A 16,937-nucleotide genomic window follows, 5' to 3' on the forward strand; every position below is an offset into this window, starting at 1 on the left:
ACACAAACAGTATTGTAGGCGCCGACATCTCCCCCTACAGTATTGCGGGGGCCGCTAAAACTCCCATATGGTAAGCCCCCCGCGTGTCTCTGGACATCGATCGTGGTATGGGCACCAGGATTTGCCGTACCGGGTGAACATAGCTCGACTCATCACATGTCACTAGGCATCAAATAGTATTTACAAGTACCGGCGTCCATCTTTCCTGAAGAAGATAGCATGGCCTCTCGTGCGCATCTGACATTCTACAGCGACATCAACAGTGTTGGGAGCGCCTACCATTATCCAATCCTCATTAGCGTGGGCAGCAAGGCTTAAAGACATTCGTACCCTCTCCCTCTCACCTGTAGAGCCATCCCCTTCATCTATAAAAGGGGATGCGCTTCCTCCAACAAGGGGACGGATTCAAGGAGGCCAGAGTTCCTTAGATCGACATCGACACCTTACAACCGCAGAACCACCAAGTTCCGACCGCAAGCACACGCTCGAATACCTAGCTCGTAGCGAAGTTCCCGTCACTCTCGGCCCTTCTGATCGGAGCCGACCGGACCTCTTGTACACCCCATCTTTCTCCCTCTCGTTTGTAACCCCACTGCAAACTTTGAGCACCTGGGCTCAGGAATAAAGTCACCGACCGACCCCGACTGGACGTAGGGCACATTGCCCGAACCAGTATAAATCATGTGTCATTGAGTGCTAGGCCACCTCCGATCACAACGTACAGCAAAACTATAAATATTCACTAGTTGGTCACTTTCTGCACCGATAGTTGGCGCCGTCCGTGGGGAAGACGCTGTACGTTCAACACTTTTTGGTCATCGGATGGCCCACTTTTCTGCCACCCTCGTCCCGACGGGCTCGGGCGATACGATTCGCTTCGGCTCATTGGAGTTCCCCGCACTCTCGCCCATCGGGATGCGGGTTCCACCCGTCTTCGAGCCATCCCAGGCCTTCCTCTTCGGAAGCCTGAACTTTATCACCGACCGACTCGGTGTACTCCACCTCTGCGAGGAGGCCCGTGACCCGACACTCGTCGGAGGGACATCCTCCATCGACTCCGGGACACGTGACTTCGACGGCACGGCATCTGCGCTTCATTCTGAGCAAACTCTATGCTCAAACCCCGCTGTAAGTAATATGCGTACTATTACTCGCTCTTTATTTACTATCTCTCACCAATCACCCAGAGGGAATGTACCGCCCACGCCACAAACGCCGTACGAACGGTTCCCCTATGGCCTCGCGTCCCCTATGGGCGCATACGCTCGGGGGCTCCAAAGGATGCTGGCACCATCCCCCCTCACGTCCGAGTTCGTGGGAATGGCAGGCTGCGTTCCTACCGTTTCCCACGAACTCCCAGACGATAAGGGCGAGAGCGACGGTTCTAGCATCGGTGACGTGGCGCCCCGCCACTGTCCGTCCCGGGAGTGCGCTATGCGGACGCTCCAGGACAACCGTCGATGGTTGCGGAGTCTGCGCAAACTCACACCCCTCTAGACCCATGTGGGGGGCCCTTGTGTCTACGCAAGCACATGCTGAGGAATTACGACAACGACGGCAGAACCAGCCGCCGCCTGCACCAGCACCGTCAGTACAGCCCGTTGTGCCCCATGCGCATGGCCCAGCAGGCGGCGCCCGGGGTCGCGCTCAATAGGTCCAACACGACATCGTGAATGAGGGGAACGATCTCCCTCAATTCGCCTGGGCTGGCCAGAACATCACCGCTGCGGCAATGCTTCTATGCGGCGTTCCCAAGCCCATCGACCCCTAGGAGCGGGTAGTCTACCGAAACCTTCGGGTTCTAGTAGAAGCCGCCGCCGTCCAATAGGCGGAAACCTCCGCGTCGCGACTCCGACCCGCGCCCTCTCTCCCCACTAGGGGGACGAGGACGCACCAGACGGATCGCTCCGTTCACTCGCTGCCACAACCGTTAGGCCCCGCTCGGGGTGCGGTGGTCGCACCACGGTCCAACCTGGCGCCTGCACCGTGCCAACCGCCGGTACACGAGCGGCCCGATCCGCACCAGGACGCCCGTAGCATCATCAACAACCGGCGTCAGGCTCGATGCGATAACAACGTCCACCGTACGGTAGCAGGCGACATGGACCCTGGCCAAACCATCGAGGGAAGTGGTGAAATGTGCCCCAGGCGTGGCCGCTGGCCAGATGATCGGAGCCCTAGCCCTGAGGGCCCAGGGCCACGCGCCTTTAGCCGGCATATCTAGAGAGCCCCGTTCCCGCAGCGTTTCCGACTGCCCACCAACATCACCAAATACACTGGGGAGACCAACCTAGGCATTTGGCTCGAAGACTTTCGGCTCGCCTATCGGGCCGGAGGAGTGGATGATGACTATTTCATCAATCAATACCTTCCTATTAGCATGGGGGAACATGTTTGAGCATGGCTCGAATTCCTTCCGCATGACTACATCCGCAACTGGACAGACCTCAAGAGGTTCTTCATCAGGAATTTCCAGGGGACATATGTCTGCCCGAGAAACTCCTAGGACCACAAGAACTATCACCAGGAGCCCAACGAGTCCCTGCGGGATTACATCCGTAGGTTCTCCCAACAATGCAACTCCCTCCCCGATGTCGTCGACATAGATGTCATCAACGCGTTCCTCTCCAGGACAAACTGTGAGTCCCTGATCCACAAGCTTGGCTGCTTGAAACCCCGTACCACCCGCGACCTGCTCAACATCGCCACCAACCATGCCTCCGACGAGGAGGCGGTCGGAGCAGTCTTCGGCGAAGGCTAGGACAAGCTCAAAGCCAAGCGCATGGACCCGGACGAAGGCCCCTCCATGCAGAGGGGCAAGAAAACCAAAAAGGTCGACGCCGGTCGGGCAACCCCACGCTGGTCGTCATGGCTGATCGTGCGGCCAAGCAGCCTAGCAGGGACTGCCTGACCACTTCAACAAGCTCATGGATGGTCCATGCCCCAACCATGCCTACCCCATCAAACACCTCTACAGGGAGTGCGAGCTCCTCAAACGTTTCCTCTGACAGGCTGGCGGGTTAAAGGAGGGGGATGGCAAGGAGCTGATAGCCAAGAGGGGGGCGCGGTAGGCAAGGGTGAAGATGGCTTCCCCAAACCCAAAGAGTGCATCATGATCTTCGGCAGGTCTAACGCCATCTAGACTAAACGCCAGCATAAGGTACGCTATAGGGAGGCATGCACCGCCAAGACGGTTGTCCCCTCCTTCCTTAGCTGGTCAGAATCCTCGATCACTTTTGATCAGATGGACCATCCCTCCTACGTCACAAGGCCGGGATGCTACCCGCTCGTCGTCGACCCCATCATCCGCAAGAAGTGCCTCACCAAGGTGCTGCTGGACGGGGGTAGCGACCTCAACATCCTGTACATTGACACCCTCGATGCCATGCGCATCCCCCGATCGGAGCTCCACCTGACGGGCTCCCCCTTCCACGGGGTAATCCTGGGAGCACAGGCATACCCGCTCAGACAGATCGATCTGCCCATCACATTCGGTAGCCAGACCAACTTCTGCTCGGAGGTCCTCACATTTGAAGTGGTGGACTTTCTAGGGTCCTACCACGCCATCTTGGGGCGGCCATGCTACGCAAGGTTCATGGCAATCCCCAACTACACCTACCTCAAGCTGAAGATGCCAGGACCAAACGACGCCATCACCATGAGTAGCACCTTCTCGCATGCCTTCGAGTGTGACCGCGAGCACTACGAGCTCACCACCGCTATCGTCAACTCATCTAAGCTCCTATAGCTTAGGGAGTCATCAACCCCAGCGGTCCCAGACTACAACAAACCAACCTCCTTGATGGCCTTCCGCCCGCTCGAGGAAACCAAGGCGGTGGGCGTCGACCCCGCCGATCCAGCCAAGACGGTATGAATCAGGACCCAGCTCCCAGCTCAGTAGGAATGCGAGCTCATCGACTTCCTGCACGACAATCGCGATGTCTTCACATGGTAGTCTTTTGACATGCTGGGGATACCATGGGAGGCCGCCGAGCATGCACTACGCCTTATCCTAGGCTCAAAGCCCACCAAGCAACGCCTTCATCGTTTCAATGACGAGAGGCGAAGAGATCGCCAAACTTTTGGTAGCCAGATTCATCAAGGAGGTTTTTCACTCCGACTGGCTCACCAATCCCATCCTGTCAGAAAAAAGACCGAGAAATGGAGAATGTGCGTTGATTATACCGGACTTAATAAGGTGTGTCCAAAGGATCACTTTCCCTTGCTGTGCATAGACCAGATAATCAACTCCACTTCGGGTTGCGAAATCCTCTCCTTTCTAGACGCCTACTCAGGCTATCACCAGATCATGATGAAAGAGTCCGATCAACTCGCAACCTCGTTCATCACCCTGTATGGTTCATACTATTATGTAACCATGCCTTTCGGCTTGAAGAACACTAGCGCCACCTACCAAAGGTGCATGCAGCAATGCTTCGCCGACCAAATCGACCCGCCCGATCAGCCTGATCAGGCCAAACGACCAAAACCAACAATCGCCGTCTATGTTGATGACATAGTGGTCAAAATGGCTCGAGCGTGCGATCTAATCGCAAACTTAGCCACAACGTTCGCGAACCTCTGAAGGTTCAACATCAAGCTGAATCCTGAAAAATGTGTTTTCGGGGTTCCGAAGTATCCGAGCGCGGCATCGAGGCCAACCCCAAGAAAATTGCAGCCATCTCCAACATGGGTCCCATACGCAATGTCAAGGGCATGCAGAGGCTCACTGGCGGCCTAGCTGCCCTAAGCCGCTTCATCTCCTGACTCGGCTAAAGAGGGATGCCACTCTACAAGCTCCTCAAAAAGATGGACGCCTTTGTCTGGACTGAGGAAGCCCAGCAGGCTCTCGAAAGCCTCAAAATGTCCCTGACATCGGCCCTAATCCTCGTCGCTCCCAAACAGGGAGAACCCCTCCTCCTTTACGTCGCGGCAAGTAACCACGTGGTTAGCGCTGCCCTAGTCGTCGAGAGGGAGGAACTGGGACACCAGCTCAAGGTACAGTGACCCGTATACTTCATCAGAGAAGTACTTACCGACCCCAAGGTTTGGTACCCTCAGGTGCAGAAACTCCTATATGCCATACTAATGGTCACCAGGAAGCTCCTACACTACTTCACCAACCACGAAGTCATAGTCATCACTTCATACCCGCTTAGAGACATCATCCGCAACCATGATGCCGCAGGATGAATCTCCAAGTGGGCACTTGAGCTCATGAGCCAAGACATCAGATATAGCCCCCGCACCGCTATTAAGTCTCAGGCTCTCGTGGACTTTGTCACCGAATGGATGGAGGTCCAGCTGCCGACCCCGGACGCCACCCACGAGTACTAGACAATGTACTTTGATGGGTTCGTAATGGCACCCGGCTCGGGAGCTAGAGTGGTTCTGATCTCCCCGGATGGGAGTAGGCTCCGCTATGCCATCCGCCTCCACTTCTCAGCTTCAAACAATGCCGCGGAATACGAGGCCCTTAAAAATGGGCTCTGCATCACCGTCGAGCTCAGAGCTACGCGACTCTACGTCCACGGTGACTCAGAACTAGTCATTGATCAGGTCATGAAGGAGTCCTCTTGCAAAAGCCCCCTCATGATAGCATACTGCCAAGAGGTGTGCAGGCTCAAGGACAAATTCTAGGGGATCGAACTGCATCACATCCCCTGAAGGGACAATGATGCCGCCGATTTCCTCACAAAACTGGCCGCCAGGCAGGATCCATCCCCAAGCGGGGTCTTCATCAATGACATCCATGAGCCGTCCATCCGCATCCTAGGAGGTCTAACCCAGACACACCCCGATGCCTCACCGGCACTCGAGGGCTCTAGCCCCGACTCCCAGCCAGCGCCCGGGGACCTCGACCCTAGTACCTCTACGTCACCCGCGAACATCGCCATATTGACACTCGATCAAACCGACTAGCGAGTACCGCTACTCGTCTACCTCCTCGATGAGGTTCTCCCACCCAAAAGGGATGAAGCCCGATGGATCGCTCGACGCGCAAAGACCTTCGTCGTGCTCGGTAATGAGCTCTACAAACGGAGCCCATCAGGAGTACTCATGAGGTGTATCCCCACCGACCAAGGAAGGTAGCTCCTCCTCGAGGTCCATGCTGGCATTTATGGGCATCATGCGGCCCCAAAGTCGCTGGTCAGAAAAGCCTTCTGTTAAGGTTTTTACTGGCCAACCGCGCTACGAGATGCGGAGAAGGTCATCCACAGGTGTGAAGGATGCCCGTTCTACGCTCGGCAAACACATTTGCCGGCACAAGAGCTCCAAACCATCCCCATCACCTGGCCGTTCGTGGTCTGGGGCCTCGACATGGTAGTGAAGGGTTATGAGGATGCTACGCTAGCTGGAAAACAAAAATTTTGGCCTCATAAACCAGGATCTACTGCTAGTTATAGATCACGGGATTACCACTAGACGTGCAGGTGCAGCGAAAGTGACTCAATGTAGTCAAACATGTCATAGCAGTGCCATGCAGTTGCAAGGTCGTCCATCCGTCTATCCCCTTCATGCGGTTCATCCTTGTGCTCTAGATGCAGCACCTCCGAGGTATCCACACGTATAGGGAGGAAGCGTTGCGCCTCCAGACTACTAGGTCCACAAGGAGCAGCAGGCGCGGGCGTAGGATGAGCGGCGGTGGCTGCCAAAAGGCGTGGATTGCTTAGCCCCGTTGCCCACCCCACATATTTATAGGTGTCCCTAATGAGCTCCCGAGTTGGAGGCCCATTAGTAACCCTAAGCCTTGTCTAATTCGGATCCAATCTAAAATAGGCTTCCAGCCCCTTAAGCGTGCGACCCTATGGGTTCACACACACATAGACATGGCCCGAGTACTCCTACTCGGCCATTAGTTGATAGCGGCCTCTAGCAAGGCATGTCAATTCCTATGTGTATGCAAAGATCATATCAGACGAACCACCACAAAACCACATACTTGTTATTCCCTTGCCTCACGATATTTGGTCCAACTCATAGGTTAACACTTAACCCAAGCACGGCCATGCATTTCTTGATCTAATCATTAGAGTGATCCAGTGATATCTCTCTCATATAGAGAGGGGCAAATTCCATCTTGATTGTCTATGTCTCATAGCATGTTTCCCGACAAACCCGAAAACCACCTTTATAACTACCCTATTATGGAGTAGCATTTGATAGTCCCTGAGTAGGTTGTTTTACATCTTGAATACATACAACAATCTTAGGTCTAAGGACATAATGTACATGATGTGAATAGAGATAATAACGACATCTCACGTTGGGTCAGTCCAACCCCATGTCATACATGTGCCCACATTATTAGTTTGACATCTCCATGTCTATGACTTGTGAAACATAGTCATCAACTAATAATGTGCTGATCCATTATTCATGTGTGTCCTCACACAAACTCTGACCAGGGACAACATTAGAATAACCATTCAAGTAAAAGAGTTTCACAAACAATTCACATAATTGCTAATCGATATAGGTTGTCTATAATAGAAATTCAATGAACTCATAATATATCATGGATACAAGGCAATATAATCATCTCTATGATTATCTCTAGGGCATACTCCCAACAATCTCCCACTTGCACTAGAATTAATCTCGAAGATATCTAATACCCATAGCTCTTATGTGTGCCTCATGCTTAGGCTATTGAAGAGCCTTTGTTATAGGATCTGCAACATTCAAATATGTGTGTATCTTGCACATCTTGATCTCATCTTGTCTAACGAACTCTTGAATGAGGTGAAATTTCCGCATTACATGTTTGCTCTTCTGGTGATTCCTTGGCTCCTTAGCCTACGCAATTGCCCCATTGTTGTCACAATGTAGATTCAATGGGCTGGACGCATTTGGAAACACACCAAGTTCAATGAGGAACCTCCTCATCCAAACACCTTCCTTCACAGCTCTAGAAGCTGCAATGTACTCGACCTCTGTTGTAGAATTGGTCACCGTCTCCTGCTTGGAATTTTCCAACTTACAGCACCACCATTTATTGTGAACACAAAGCCTGATTGAGACTGTGAATCATCCGTGTCAGTTTGGAAGCTAGGATCGGTGTAACCATTTACAATGAGCTCCTCACCTCCATAGATTAGGAACACATCTTTAGTCCTTCTCAAGTACTTAAGAATGTTTTTAACAAGTGTCCAGTGACTCTCTCCTCGATCAGCTTAGTACCTGCTCACAACACTTAGAGCATATGAGACATCTGGGCGAGTACATATCATGGCGTACATAATGGAACCAACTGTCGAGGCATATGGAACCTTACTCATGCGCTTCCGCTCATTAGCTGTCAAAGGACACTATTTATTGCTAAAGCGCATACCATGTGACATAGGCAAGAACCCTTTCTTAGACTATTCCATGTTGAATCGTTTCAACACCTTGTCAATGTACGTATCTTGGCTTAATCCTATAAGCCTCTTCGATCTATCTCTATAGATCTTGATGCCCAAAATGTATGCTGCTTCTCCTAAATCCTTCATAGAAAAATTATTATTCAGTGAAGTCTTTACGGATTGCAACATAGGAATGTCATTCCCAATCAATAATATGTCATCCACATACAAGATCAGAAATACAACAGCGCTCCCACTTTCCTTCTTGTAAACACAGGGTTCTTCTTCATTCTGATGGAAGCCAAACCCTTTGACCACTTCATCAAAATGAATGTTCCAACTCCGAGATGCTTGCTTTAACCCATAAATGGATTTTTGAAGCTTGCAAATTTTTTAGCATTGTTTGGATCAACAAAACCTTCGGGCTATATCATATACACATCCTCATCCAAATTCCCATTTAGAAAGGCTGTTTTAACATCCATCTGCCATATCTCATAATCGAAATAAGCAGCTATTGCTAGAATGATACAGATAGATTTAAGCATCGCTACCGGCGAGAAAGTCTCATCGTAGTCAATTCCTTGAACTTGTCGAAAACCCTTTGCAACAAGTCGAGCTTTATAGATGTGAACGTTTCCATCCATATCCTTTTTCTTTTATAGATCCATTTGCACTCTATGGGTCTAACCCCATTAGGCGGGTCAACCAAGTTCCAAACTTGATTGTTTCCCATGGAATCTATCTCGGATCTCATGGCACTTTGCCATTTCTCGGAATCTAGGTCCATCATTGCTTCCACATAAGTCGCAGGTTCGTCATCGTCTAACAATAACAAATCCCCATGCAACTCATGGATTCTTGCTGACCTTCGTGGTTGTGGCGGTGTTTCTATTACCACGGGTATCTCAACTTGTTCTGCTACATTAGCATCACTCGTAGAGTCCTTCCCAACTGGCTCATCTTGAACTTCTTCAAGATACACCTTCTGTCCACTTTTCTCTCTTTTGAGAAACTCTTTCTCTAAGAAAACACCGTTCTGAGCAACAAACACTTTGCCCTCTAATCGGTTGTAGAAGTAATACCCTAAAGTTTCCTTCGGATATCCCATGAAAAAGCATTTGTCTGATTTGGGTGTTAGTTTATCTATCATAAGTCATTTGACATAAACTTCACAACCCCAAATTTTCAGAAAAGACAAACTGGGACTCTTACCAGTCCACATCTCATGTGGTGTCTTAACTACTGACTTAGATGGTACCCTATTCAATGTGAAAGCGGCTATTTCTAGAGCGTATCCCCAAAATGATAATGGTAGGTCTGACTGGCTCATCATAGACCGAACCATGTCCAAAAAAGTCCAATTATGTCGCTCAGACACACCATTTCTCTGAGGCGTTCTAGGTGGCGTAAGCTGTGGAACAATTCTGCAACTCTTTAGATGATTGCTAAACTCGTGGCTCAAATATTCGCCTCCACGATCAGATCGCAAAGCCTTAATTTTCTTGCCACGTTGATTCTCTACTTCACTCTAAAACTCCTTGAACTTTTCAAATGTCTCAGACTTATGTTTCATTAAGTAGACATAGCCATATCTACTAAAGTCATCAGTGAAGGTTATGAAGTATTGGAATCCGCCTCTTGCTGTCATACTCATTGGTCCACACACATCAGTATGTATGAGTTCTAGCAAGTCTGCCGCCCTCTCAGGAAAACCTATGAAAGGCATCTTGGTCATCTTGCCCAGTAGGCAAGCCTCACATGTCTCGTATGATTCAAAATCAAACGAAGTTAAAAGCCCATCAGAATGGAGCCTCTTCATGCGATTCTCACTTATATGACCTAAACGACAATGCCACATATAGGTAGGACTTAACTCATTAAGCCGAGGCCTTTTAGCATTTATATTATAGACAAGAGCATCTTCAAGATTTAAAATAAATAACCCATTCACAATGGATGCAGAAGCCACAAACATGTTATTTTTAGAGATCACACAACCATTGTCTTTACTCGCAAATGAATAACCATCCCTCATCAAACATGAAGGTGACACAATGTTTTGACTTAAACTAGGAATAAAATAACAATTATTCAACTCCATAATAAAACCTGATGGGAGGTGGAGTTGCATCGTCCCGACGTTCAACGCAGCAACTCTTGCATTATTGCCCATGCGGAAATCAACTTCTCCCTTTTCTATGCTTCTACTTCTTATCATTCCCTGCATCATATTGCAAATATGAGCAACCGATCCAGTATCAAATACCCAAGAATTAATATAAGAATTAGCAAGGAAAATGTCTGTAACATAAACAACAAGTGTACAAGCTGCAGGAGTACCTTTACTGCCACGATCCGTTATGGATTCTAGGTACAGCTTGCAGTTCCTCTTCCAGTGACCTTTCCCATGACAATGAAAGCACTCAGCATTAGTAGGTGGTCCAGCCTTGGGCGCAGGTGGGTTTGGCTTAGAGATCTCATCTTTAGCCTTGCCCTTTTTCTTCTTCCAAGAATTGCCATTCTTCTTAAACTTAGGCTTGTTTTGGACCGCCATCACATGGCTACTGCCAGCACCTTTCTTGATATCAGCCTCTGCTATTTTAAGCATGCCACATAGTTCATTCAAGCCCTTCTCCGCCCCATGCATATGGTCGTTCGTGACGAAATTTCCATAGCTTGGCGGAAGAGACGCGAGAATAAAATCAGCAGCTAATTCAGGGCTAATTGGGAAGCCCAACTTCTCCAACCTCTGAGTGTAACCAACCATTTTGATCACATGTGGCCCAACTACTACGCCCTCTGCTAGCTTGGTTTCAGCAAAAGCCTTTGAGACATTGAACCTTTTAGTCCTAGCCTGAGTTTGGAACATATCATTGAGCGCCATGATCATATTGTGCACTGCATGGTTATTGTCAAACTGCAACTGCAGTTCTGGTTCCATACAAGCAAGCATAAGGCAACTCACTTCAAAATCAGCATCACATGCTTTCTTGTAAGCGTTTTTCTCTGTAGCTGGTGCATTATCAGCAGGCTCATCTAGTAATGGGGTGTCTAGAATTTCTTCCTTTTTCTCAGCCCTGAGAACAATTCTCAGGTTGTGGATCCAATCCGCACAGTTTGTTCCATTCAGTTTATCTTTCTCAAGAATTGAACGCAAAGTAAATGGTTGATTGCTAGGTGCCATTTATCTACAACAAAAGTAATGCAAAATACTAAGACAATGTATCCAAGATAGAGTAAATAATATTAAACCTTTAATAGAATCTACTCCCACTAAAATCAATATCCCTCTCTTGAAATTTAGTGATTCAAGACCCACAACTAACAAGTCTACTAGTGAGCTTTAGCATCACCACTAGAAGACATGGTAGATTGGTAAGCAACTCTTTGCTAATCATATCACATATGACTCTTGTTGTTGGGTAGAATCTCTATGCTTTGGTGCCTAACTACTCATGCTCCAAGGTCCCTAACCGTTAGGATGACCTTGTCCAAGTAACCAACACTTCTGCTGTAAGTATCCGATACGAACCTGTCTAGTCAAGGAAAATCAGTGGCACCCTAATTTCATAGACCCACCACCGATTGTACAAGACACATGACAGTGCAAGGTTTGGAGAAGCATTTTAACTTAAACATTGCCGAGGGATCATTCTACTTCACCATCACATGTAGACAAAAAAACATTATCGCACGTGAAAGTAGAACATAGTAAGAACGACATTAACATAGATATGACATGGTATAGCCCAATGTTCCTTTGGGGATCTCCATCTCCATCGAACTGTTCCTCATGATGATCACCATCTCCATGATCCATGTATGCCATCCTTCAGTGATGAGTCCACCAAGACTAGCTATCACTAACGCAAGGCAGTGAAGAAGATTACATAGTCGCGGATAGGATCATCACAGTTTGGCATGCAGGCCATTACATCAATTTGACAATATCTTAGTGGCTCCAGCCATATTGTCATACTCACGACATGCAAGCCTTGAATTAATTACATACATGCATCACATACACATAAGGGCTATACCAGTCACAAATTCCTGCAAAACAGAGTTAATCGATTCCGACGTCTAATCTTATAACACCGAAAACACCATCTTCCCGGCCATTTTTCGCAAATCTAATTTCAGCGAAACCGCTTCCTTTTTCTCAGCCCTGAGAACAATTCTCAGCCCTGAGAACAATTCTCAGGTTGTGGATCCAATCCGCATAGTTTGTTCCATTCAGGTTATCTTTCTCAAGAATTGAACACAAAGTAAATGGTTGATTGCTAGGTGCCATTTATCTACAACAAAAGTAATGCAAAATACTAAGACAATGTATCCAAGATAGAGTAAACAATATTAAACCTTTAATAGAATCTACTCCCACTAAAATCAATATCCCTCTCCTAAAATTTAGTGATTCAAGACCCACAACTAACAAGTCTACTAGTGAGCTTTAGCATCACCGCTAGAAGACATGGTAGATTGGTAAGCAACTCTTTGCTAATCATATCACATATGACTCTTGTTGTTGGGTAGCATCTCTATGCTTTGGTGCCCAACTACTCATGCTCCAAGGTCCCTAACCGTTAGGATGACCTTGTCCAAGTAACCAACCCTTCTGCTGTAAGTATCCGATACGAACCTGTCTAGTCAAGGAAAATCAGTGGCATCCTAATTTCATAGACCCACCACTGATTGTACAAGACACATGACAGTGCAAGGTTTGGGGAAGCAATTTAACTTAAACATTGCCGAGGGATCGTTCTACTTCACCATCGCATGTAGACAAAAAACATTATGGCACGTGAAAGTAGAACATAGTAAGAACGGCATTAACACAGATATGACATGGTATAGCCCAATGTTCCTTTGGGGATCTCCATCTCCATCGAACTGTTCCTCATGATGATCTCCATCTCCATGATCCATGTATGCCATCCTTCAGTGATGAGTCCACCAAGACTAGCTATCACTAACGCAAGGCAGTGAAGAAGATTACATAGTCGCGGATAGGATCATCACAGTTTGGCACGCAGGCCATTACATCAATTTGATAATATCTTAGTGGCTCCAGCCATATTGTCATACTCACGACATGCAAGCCATGAATTAATTACATACATGCATCACATACACATAAGGGCTATACCAGTCACAAATTCCTGCAAAACAGAGTTAACCGATTCTGACGTCTTATCTTAAAACGCCAAAAACACCATCTGCCCAGCCGTTTTTCGCAAATCTAATTTCAGCGAAACCCCTTCCTTTTTCTCAGCCCTAAGAACAATTCTCAGGTTGCGGATCCAATCCACATAGTTGGTTCCATTCAGCTTATCTTTCTTAAGAATTGAACGCAAAGTAAATGGTTGATTGCTAGGTGCCATTTATCTACAACAAAAGTAATGCAAAATACTAAGACAATGTATCCAAGATAGAGTAAACAATATTAAACCTTTAATAGAATCTACTCCCACTAAAATCAATATCCCTCTCTTGAAATTTAGTGATTCAAGACCCACAACTAACAAGTCTACCAGTGAGCTTTAGCATCATCACTAGAAGACGTGGTAGATTGGTAAGTAACTCTTTGCTAATCATATCACATATGACTCTTGTTGTTGGGTAGCATCTCTATGCTTTGGTGCCCAACTACTCATGCTCGAAGGTCCCTAACCGTTAGGATGACCTTGTCCAAGTAACCAACCCTTCTGCTGTAAGTATCCGATACGAACCTGTCTAGTCAAGGAAAATCAGTGGCACCCTAATTTCATAGACCCACCACCGATTGTACAAGACACATGACAATGCAAGGTTTGGGGAAGCATTTTAACTTAACACAATGTCGAGGGATCGTTCTACTTCACCATCGCATGTAGACAAAAAACATTATCGCACGTGAAAGTAGAACACAGTAAGAATGGCATTAACACAGATATGACATGGTATATCCCAATGTTCCTTTGGGGATCTCCATCTCCATCGAACTATTCCTCATGATGATCTCCATCTCCATGATCCATGTATGCCATCCTTCAGTGATGAGTCCACCAAGACTAGCTATCACTAACACAAGGCAGTGAAGAAGATTACATAGTCGTGGATAGGATCATCACAGTTTGGCATGCAGACCATTACATCAATTTGACAATATCTTAGTGGCTCCAGCCATATTGTCATACTCACGACATGCAAGCCATGAATTAATTACATGCATGCATCACATACACATAAGGGCTATACCAGTCATGAATTCCTGCAAAATAGAGTTAACCGATTTCGACGTCTAATCTTAAAACGCCGAAAACACCATCTTCCTGGCCATTTTTCGCACATCTAATTTCAGCGAAACCGCTTCCTTTTTCTCAGCCCTGAGAACAATTCTTAGGTTGTGGATCCAATCCGCATAGTTTGTTCCATTCAGCTTATCTTTCTCAAGAATTGAACGCAAAGTAAATGGTTGATTGCTAGGTGCCATTTATCTACAACAAAAGTAATGCAAAATACTAAGACAATGTATCCAAGATAGAGTAAACAATATTAAACCTTTAATAGAATCTACTCCCACTAAAATCAATATCCCTCTCTTGAAATTTAGTGATTCAAGAGCCACAACTAACAAGTCTACTAGTGAGCTTTAGCATCACCGCTAGAAAGACATGGTAGATTGGTAAGCAATTCTTTGTTAATCATATCACATATGACTCTTGTTGTTGGGTAGCATCTCTATGCTTTGGCGCCCAACTACTCATGCTCTAAGGTCCCCAACCGTTAGGATGACCTTGTCCAAGTAACCAACCCTTCTGCTGTAAGTATCCGATACAAACCTATCTAGTCAAGGAAAATCTGTGGCACCGTAATTTCATAGACCCACCACCGATTGTACAAGACACATGACAGTGCAAGGTTTGGGGAAGCATTTTAACTTAAACATTGCCGAGGGATCGTTCTACTTCACCATCGCATGTAGACAAAAACATTATCGCACGTGAAAGTAGAACATAGTAAGAACGGCATTAACACAGATATGACATGGTATAGCCCAATGTTCCTTTGGGGATCTCCATCTCCTTTGAACTATTCGTCATGATGATCTCCATCTCCATGATCCATGTATGCCATCCTTCAGTGATGAGTCCACCAAGACTAGCTATCACTAACGCAAGGCAGTGAACAAGATTACATAGTCACGGATAGGATCATCACAGTTTGGCACGCAGGCCATTACATCAATTTGACAATATCTTAGTAGCTCCAGCCATATTGTCATACTCACGACATGCAAGCTGTGAATTAATTACATACATGCATCACATACACATAAGGGCTATACCAGTCACAAATTCCTGCAAAACAGAGTTAACCGATTCCGACGTCTAATCTTAAAACGTCGAAAACACCATCTTCCCGGCCGTTTTTCGCAAATCTAATTTCAGCGAAACCACTTCCTTTTTCTCAGCCCTGAGAACAATTCTTAGGATGCGGATCCAATCCACATAGTTTGTTCCATTCAACTTATCTTTTTCAAGAATTGAACGCAAAGTAAATGGTTGATTGCTAGGTGCCATTTATCTACAGCAAAAGTAATGTAAAATACTAAGACAATGTATCCAAGATAGAGTAAACAATATTAAACCTTTAATAGAATCTACTCCCACTAAAATCAATATCCCTCTCTTGAAATTTAGTGATTCAAGAGCCACAACTAACAAGTCTACTTGTGAGCTTTAGCATCACCGCTAGAAAGACATGGTAGATTGGTAAGCAACTCGTTGCTAATCATATCACATTTGACTCTTGTTGTTGGGTAGCATCTCTATGCTTTGGTGCCCAACTACTCATGCTCCAAGGTCCCTAACTGTTAGGATGACCTTATCCAAGTAACCAACCCTTCTGCTGTAAGTATCCGATATGAACCTGTCTAGTCAAGGAAAATCAGTGGCACCCTAATTTCATAAACCCACCACCGATTGTACAAGACACATGATAGTGCAAGGTTTGGGAAGCATTTTAACTTAAACATTGCCGAGGGATTGTTCTACTTCACCATCGCATGTAGACAAAAAACATTATCGCACGTGAAAGTAGAACATAGTAAGTACGGCATTAACAAAGATATGACATGGTATAACCCAATGTTCCTTTGGGGATCTCCATCTCCATCGAACTGTTCCTTGTGATGATCTCCATCTCCATGATCCATGTATGCCATCCTTCAATCAAGAGTCCACCAAGACTAGCTATCACTAATGCAAGGCAGTGAAGAAAATTACATAGTCGCGGATAGGATCATCACAGTTTGGCACGCAGGCCATTACATCAGTTTGACAATATCTTAGTGGCTCCAGCCATATTGTCATACTCACGACATGCAAGCCATGAATTAATTACATACATGCATCACATACACATAAGGGCTATACCAGTCACAAATTCCTGCAAAACAGAGTTAACCGATTCTGACGTCTAATCTTAAAACGCCGAAAACACCATCTTCCCAGCCGTTTTTTGCAAATCTAATTTCAGCGAAACTGCTTCCTTTTTCTCAACCCTGAGAACAATTCTTAGGTTGCGCATCCAATCCGCATA

General features: G+C 46.8%; 2 protein-coding genes across 2 annotated transcripts; one reads left to right on the top strand and one right to left on the bottom strand.

Annotated features, from left to right (window-relative positions):
* Positions 1–3,244: 3,244 nt before the first annotated feature.
* On the top strand, positions 3,245–3,748 carry LOC136465551 (uncharacterized). Its single transcript, XM_066464235.1, has one exon. It carries the CDS (start codon positions 3,245–3,247, stop codon positions 3,746–3,748), a length of 504 nt encoding a protein of 167 aa, XP_066320332.1.
* A 12-nt stretch (positions 3,749–3,760) lies between these two features.
* LOC136465552 (uncharacterized) lies at positions 3,761–11,304 on the bottom strand. Its single transcript, XM_066464236.1, has 2 exons — positions 10,618–11,304; positions 3,761–3,922 (listed from the first exon to the last, which is right to left on the bottom strand). Exons 1-2 carry the CDS (start codon positions 11,302–11,304, stop codon positions 3,761–3,763), a joined length of 849 nt encoding a protein of 282 aa, XP_066320333.1.
* Positions 11,305–16,937: the final 5,633 nt, after the last annotated feature.

This window comes from Miscanthus floridulus, chromosome 7 (genome assembly GCF_019320115.1).
Source record: "Miscanthus floridulus cultivar M001 chromosome 7, ASM1932011v1, whole genome shotgun sequence".
NCBI lineage: Eukaryota > Viridiplantae > Streptophyta > Magnoliopsida > Poales > Poaceae > Miscanthus > Miscanthus floridulus.

What these genes read in the sequence shown, in the direction of transcription:
- LOC136465551 (XM_066464235.1), top strand. Translation starts at nt 3,245, where the DNA reads ATGGACCATCCCTCCTACGTCACAAGGCCGGGATGCTACCCGCTCGTC.
- LOC136465552 (XM_066464236.1), bottom strand. Translation starts at nt 11,304, where the DNA reads ATGCTTGCTTGTATGGAACCAGAACTGCAGTTGCAGTTTGACAATAAC. An exon ending in ATTCTTATATTAATTCTTGG is followed by an intron (nt 3,923 to 10,617) that starts GTATTTGATACT and finishes ATTGTCGTGCAG; the next exon opens with GAAGTCGATGAGCTCGCATT.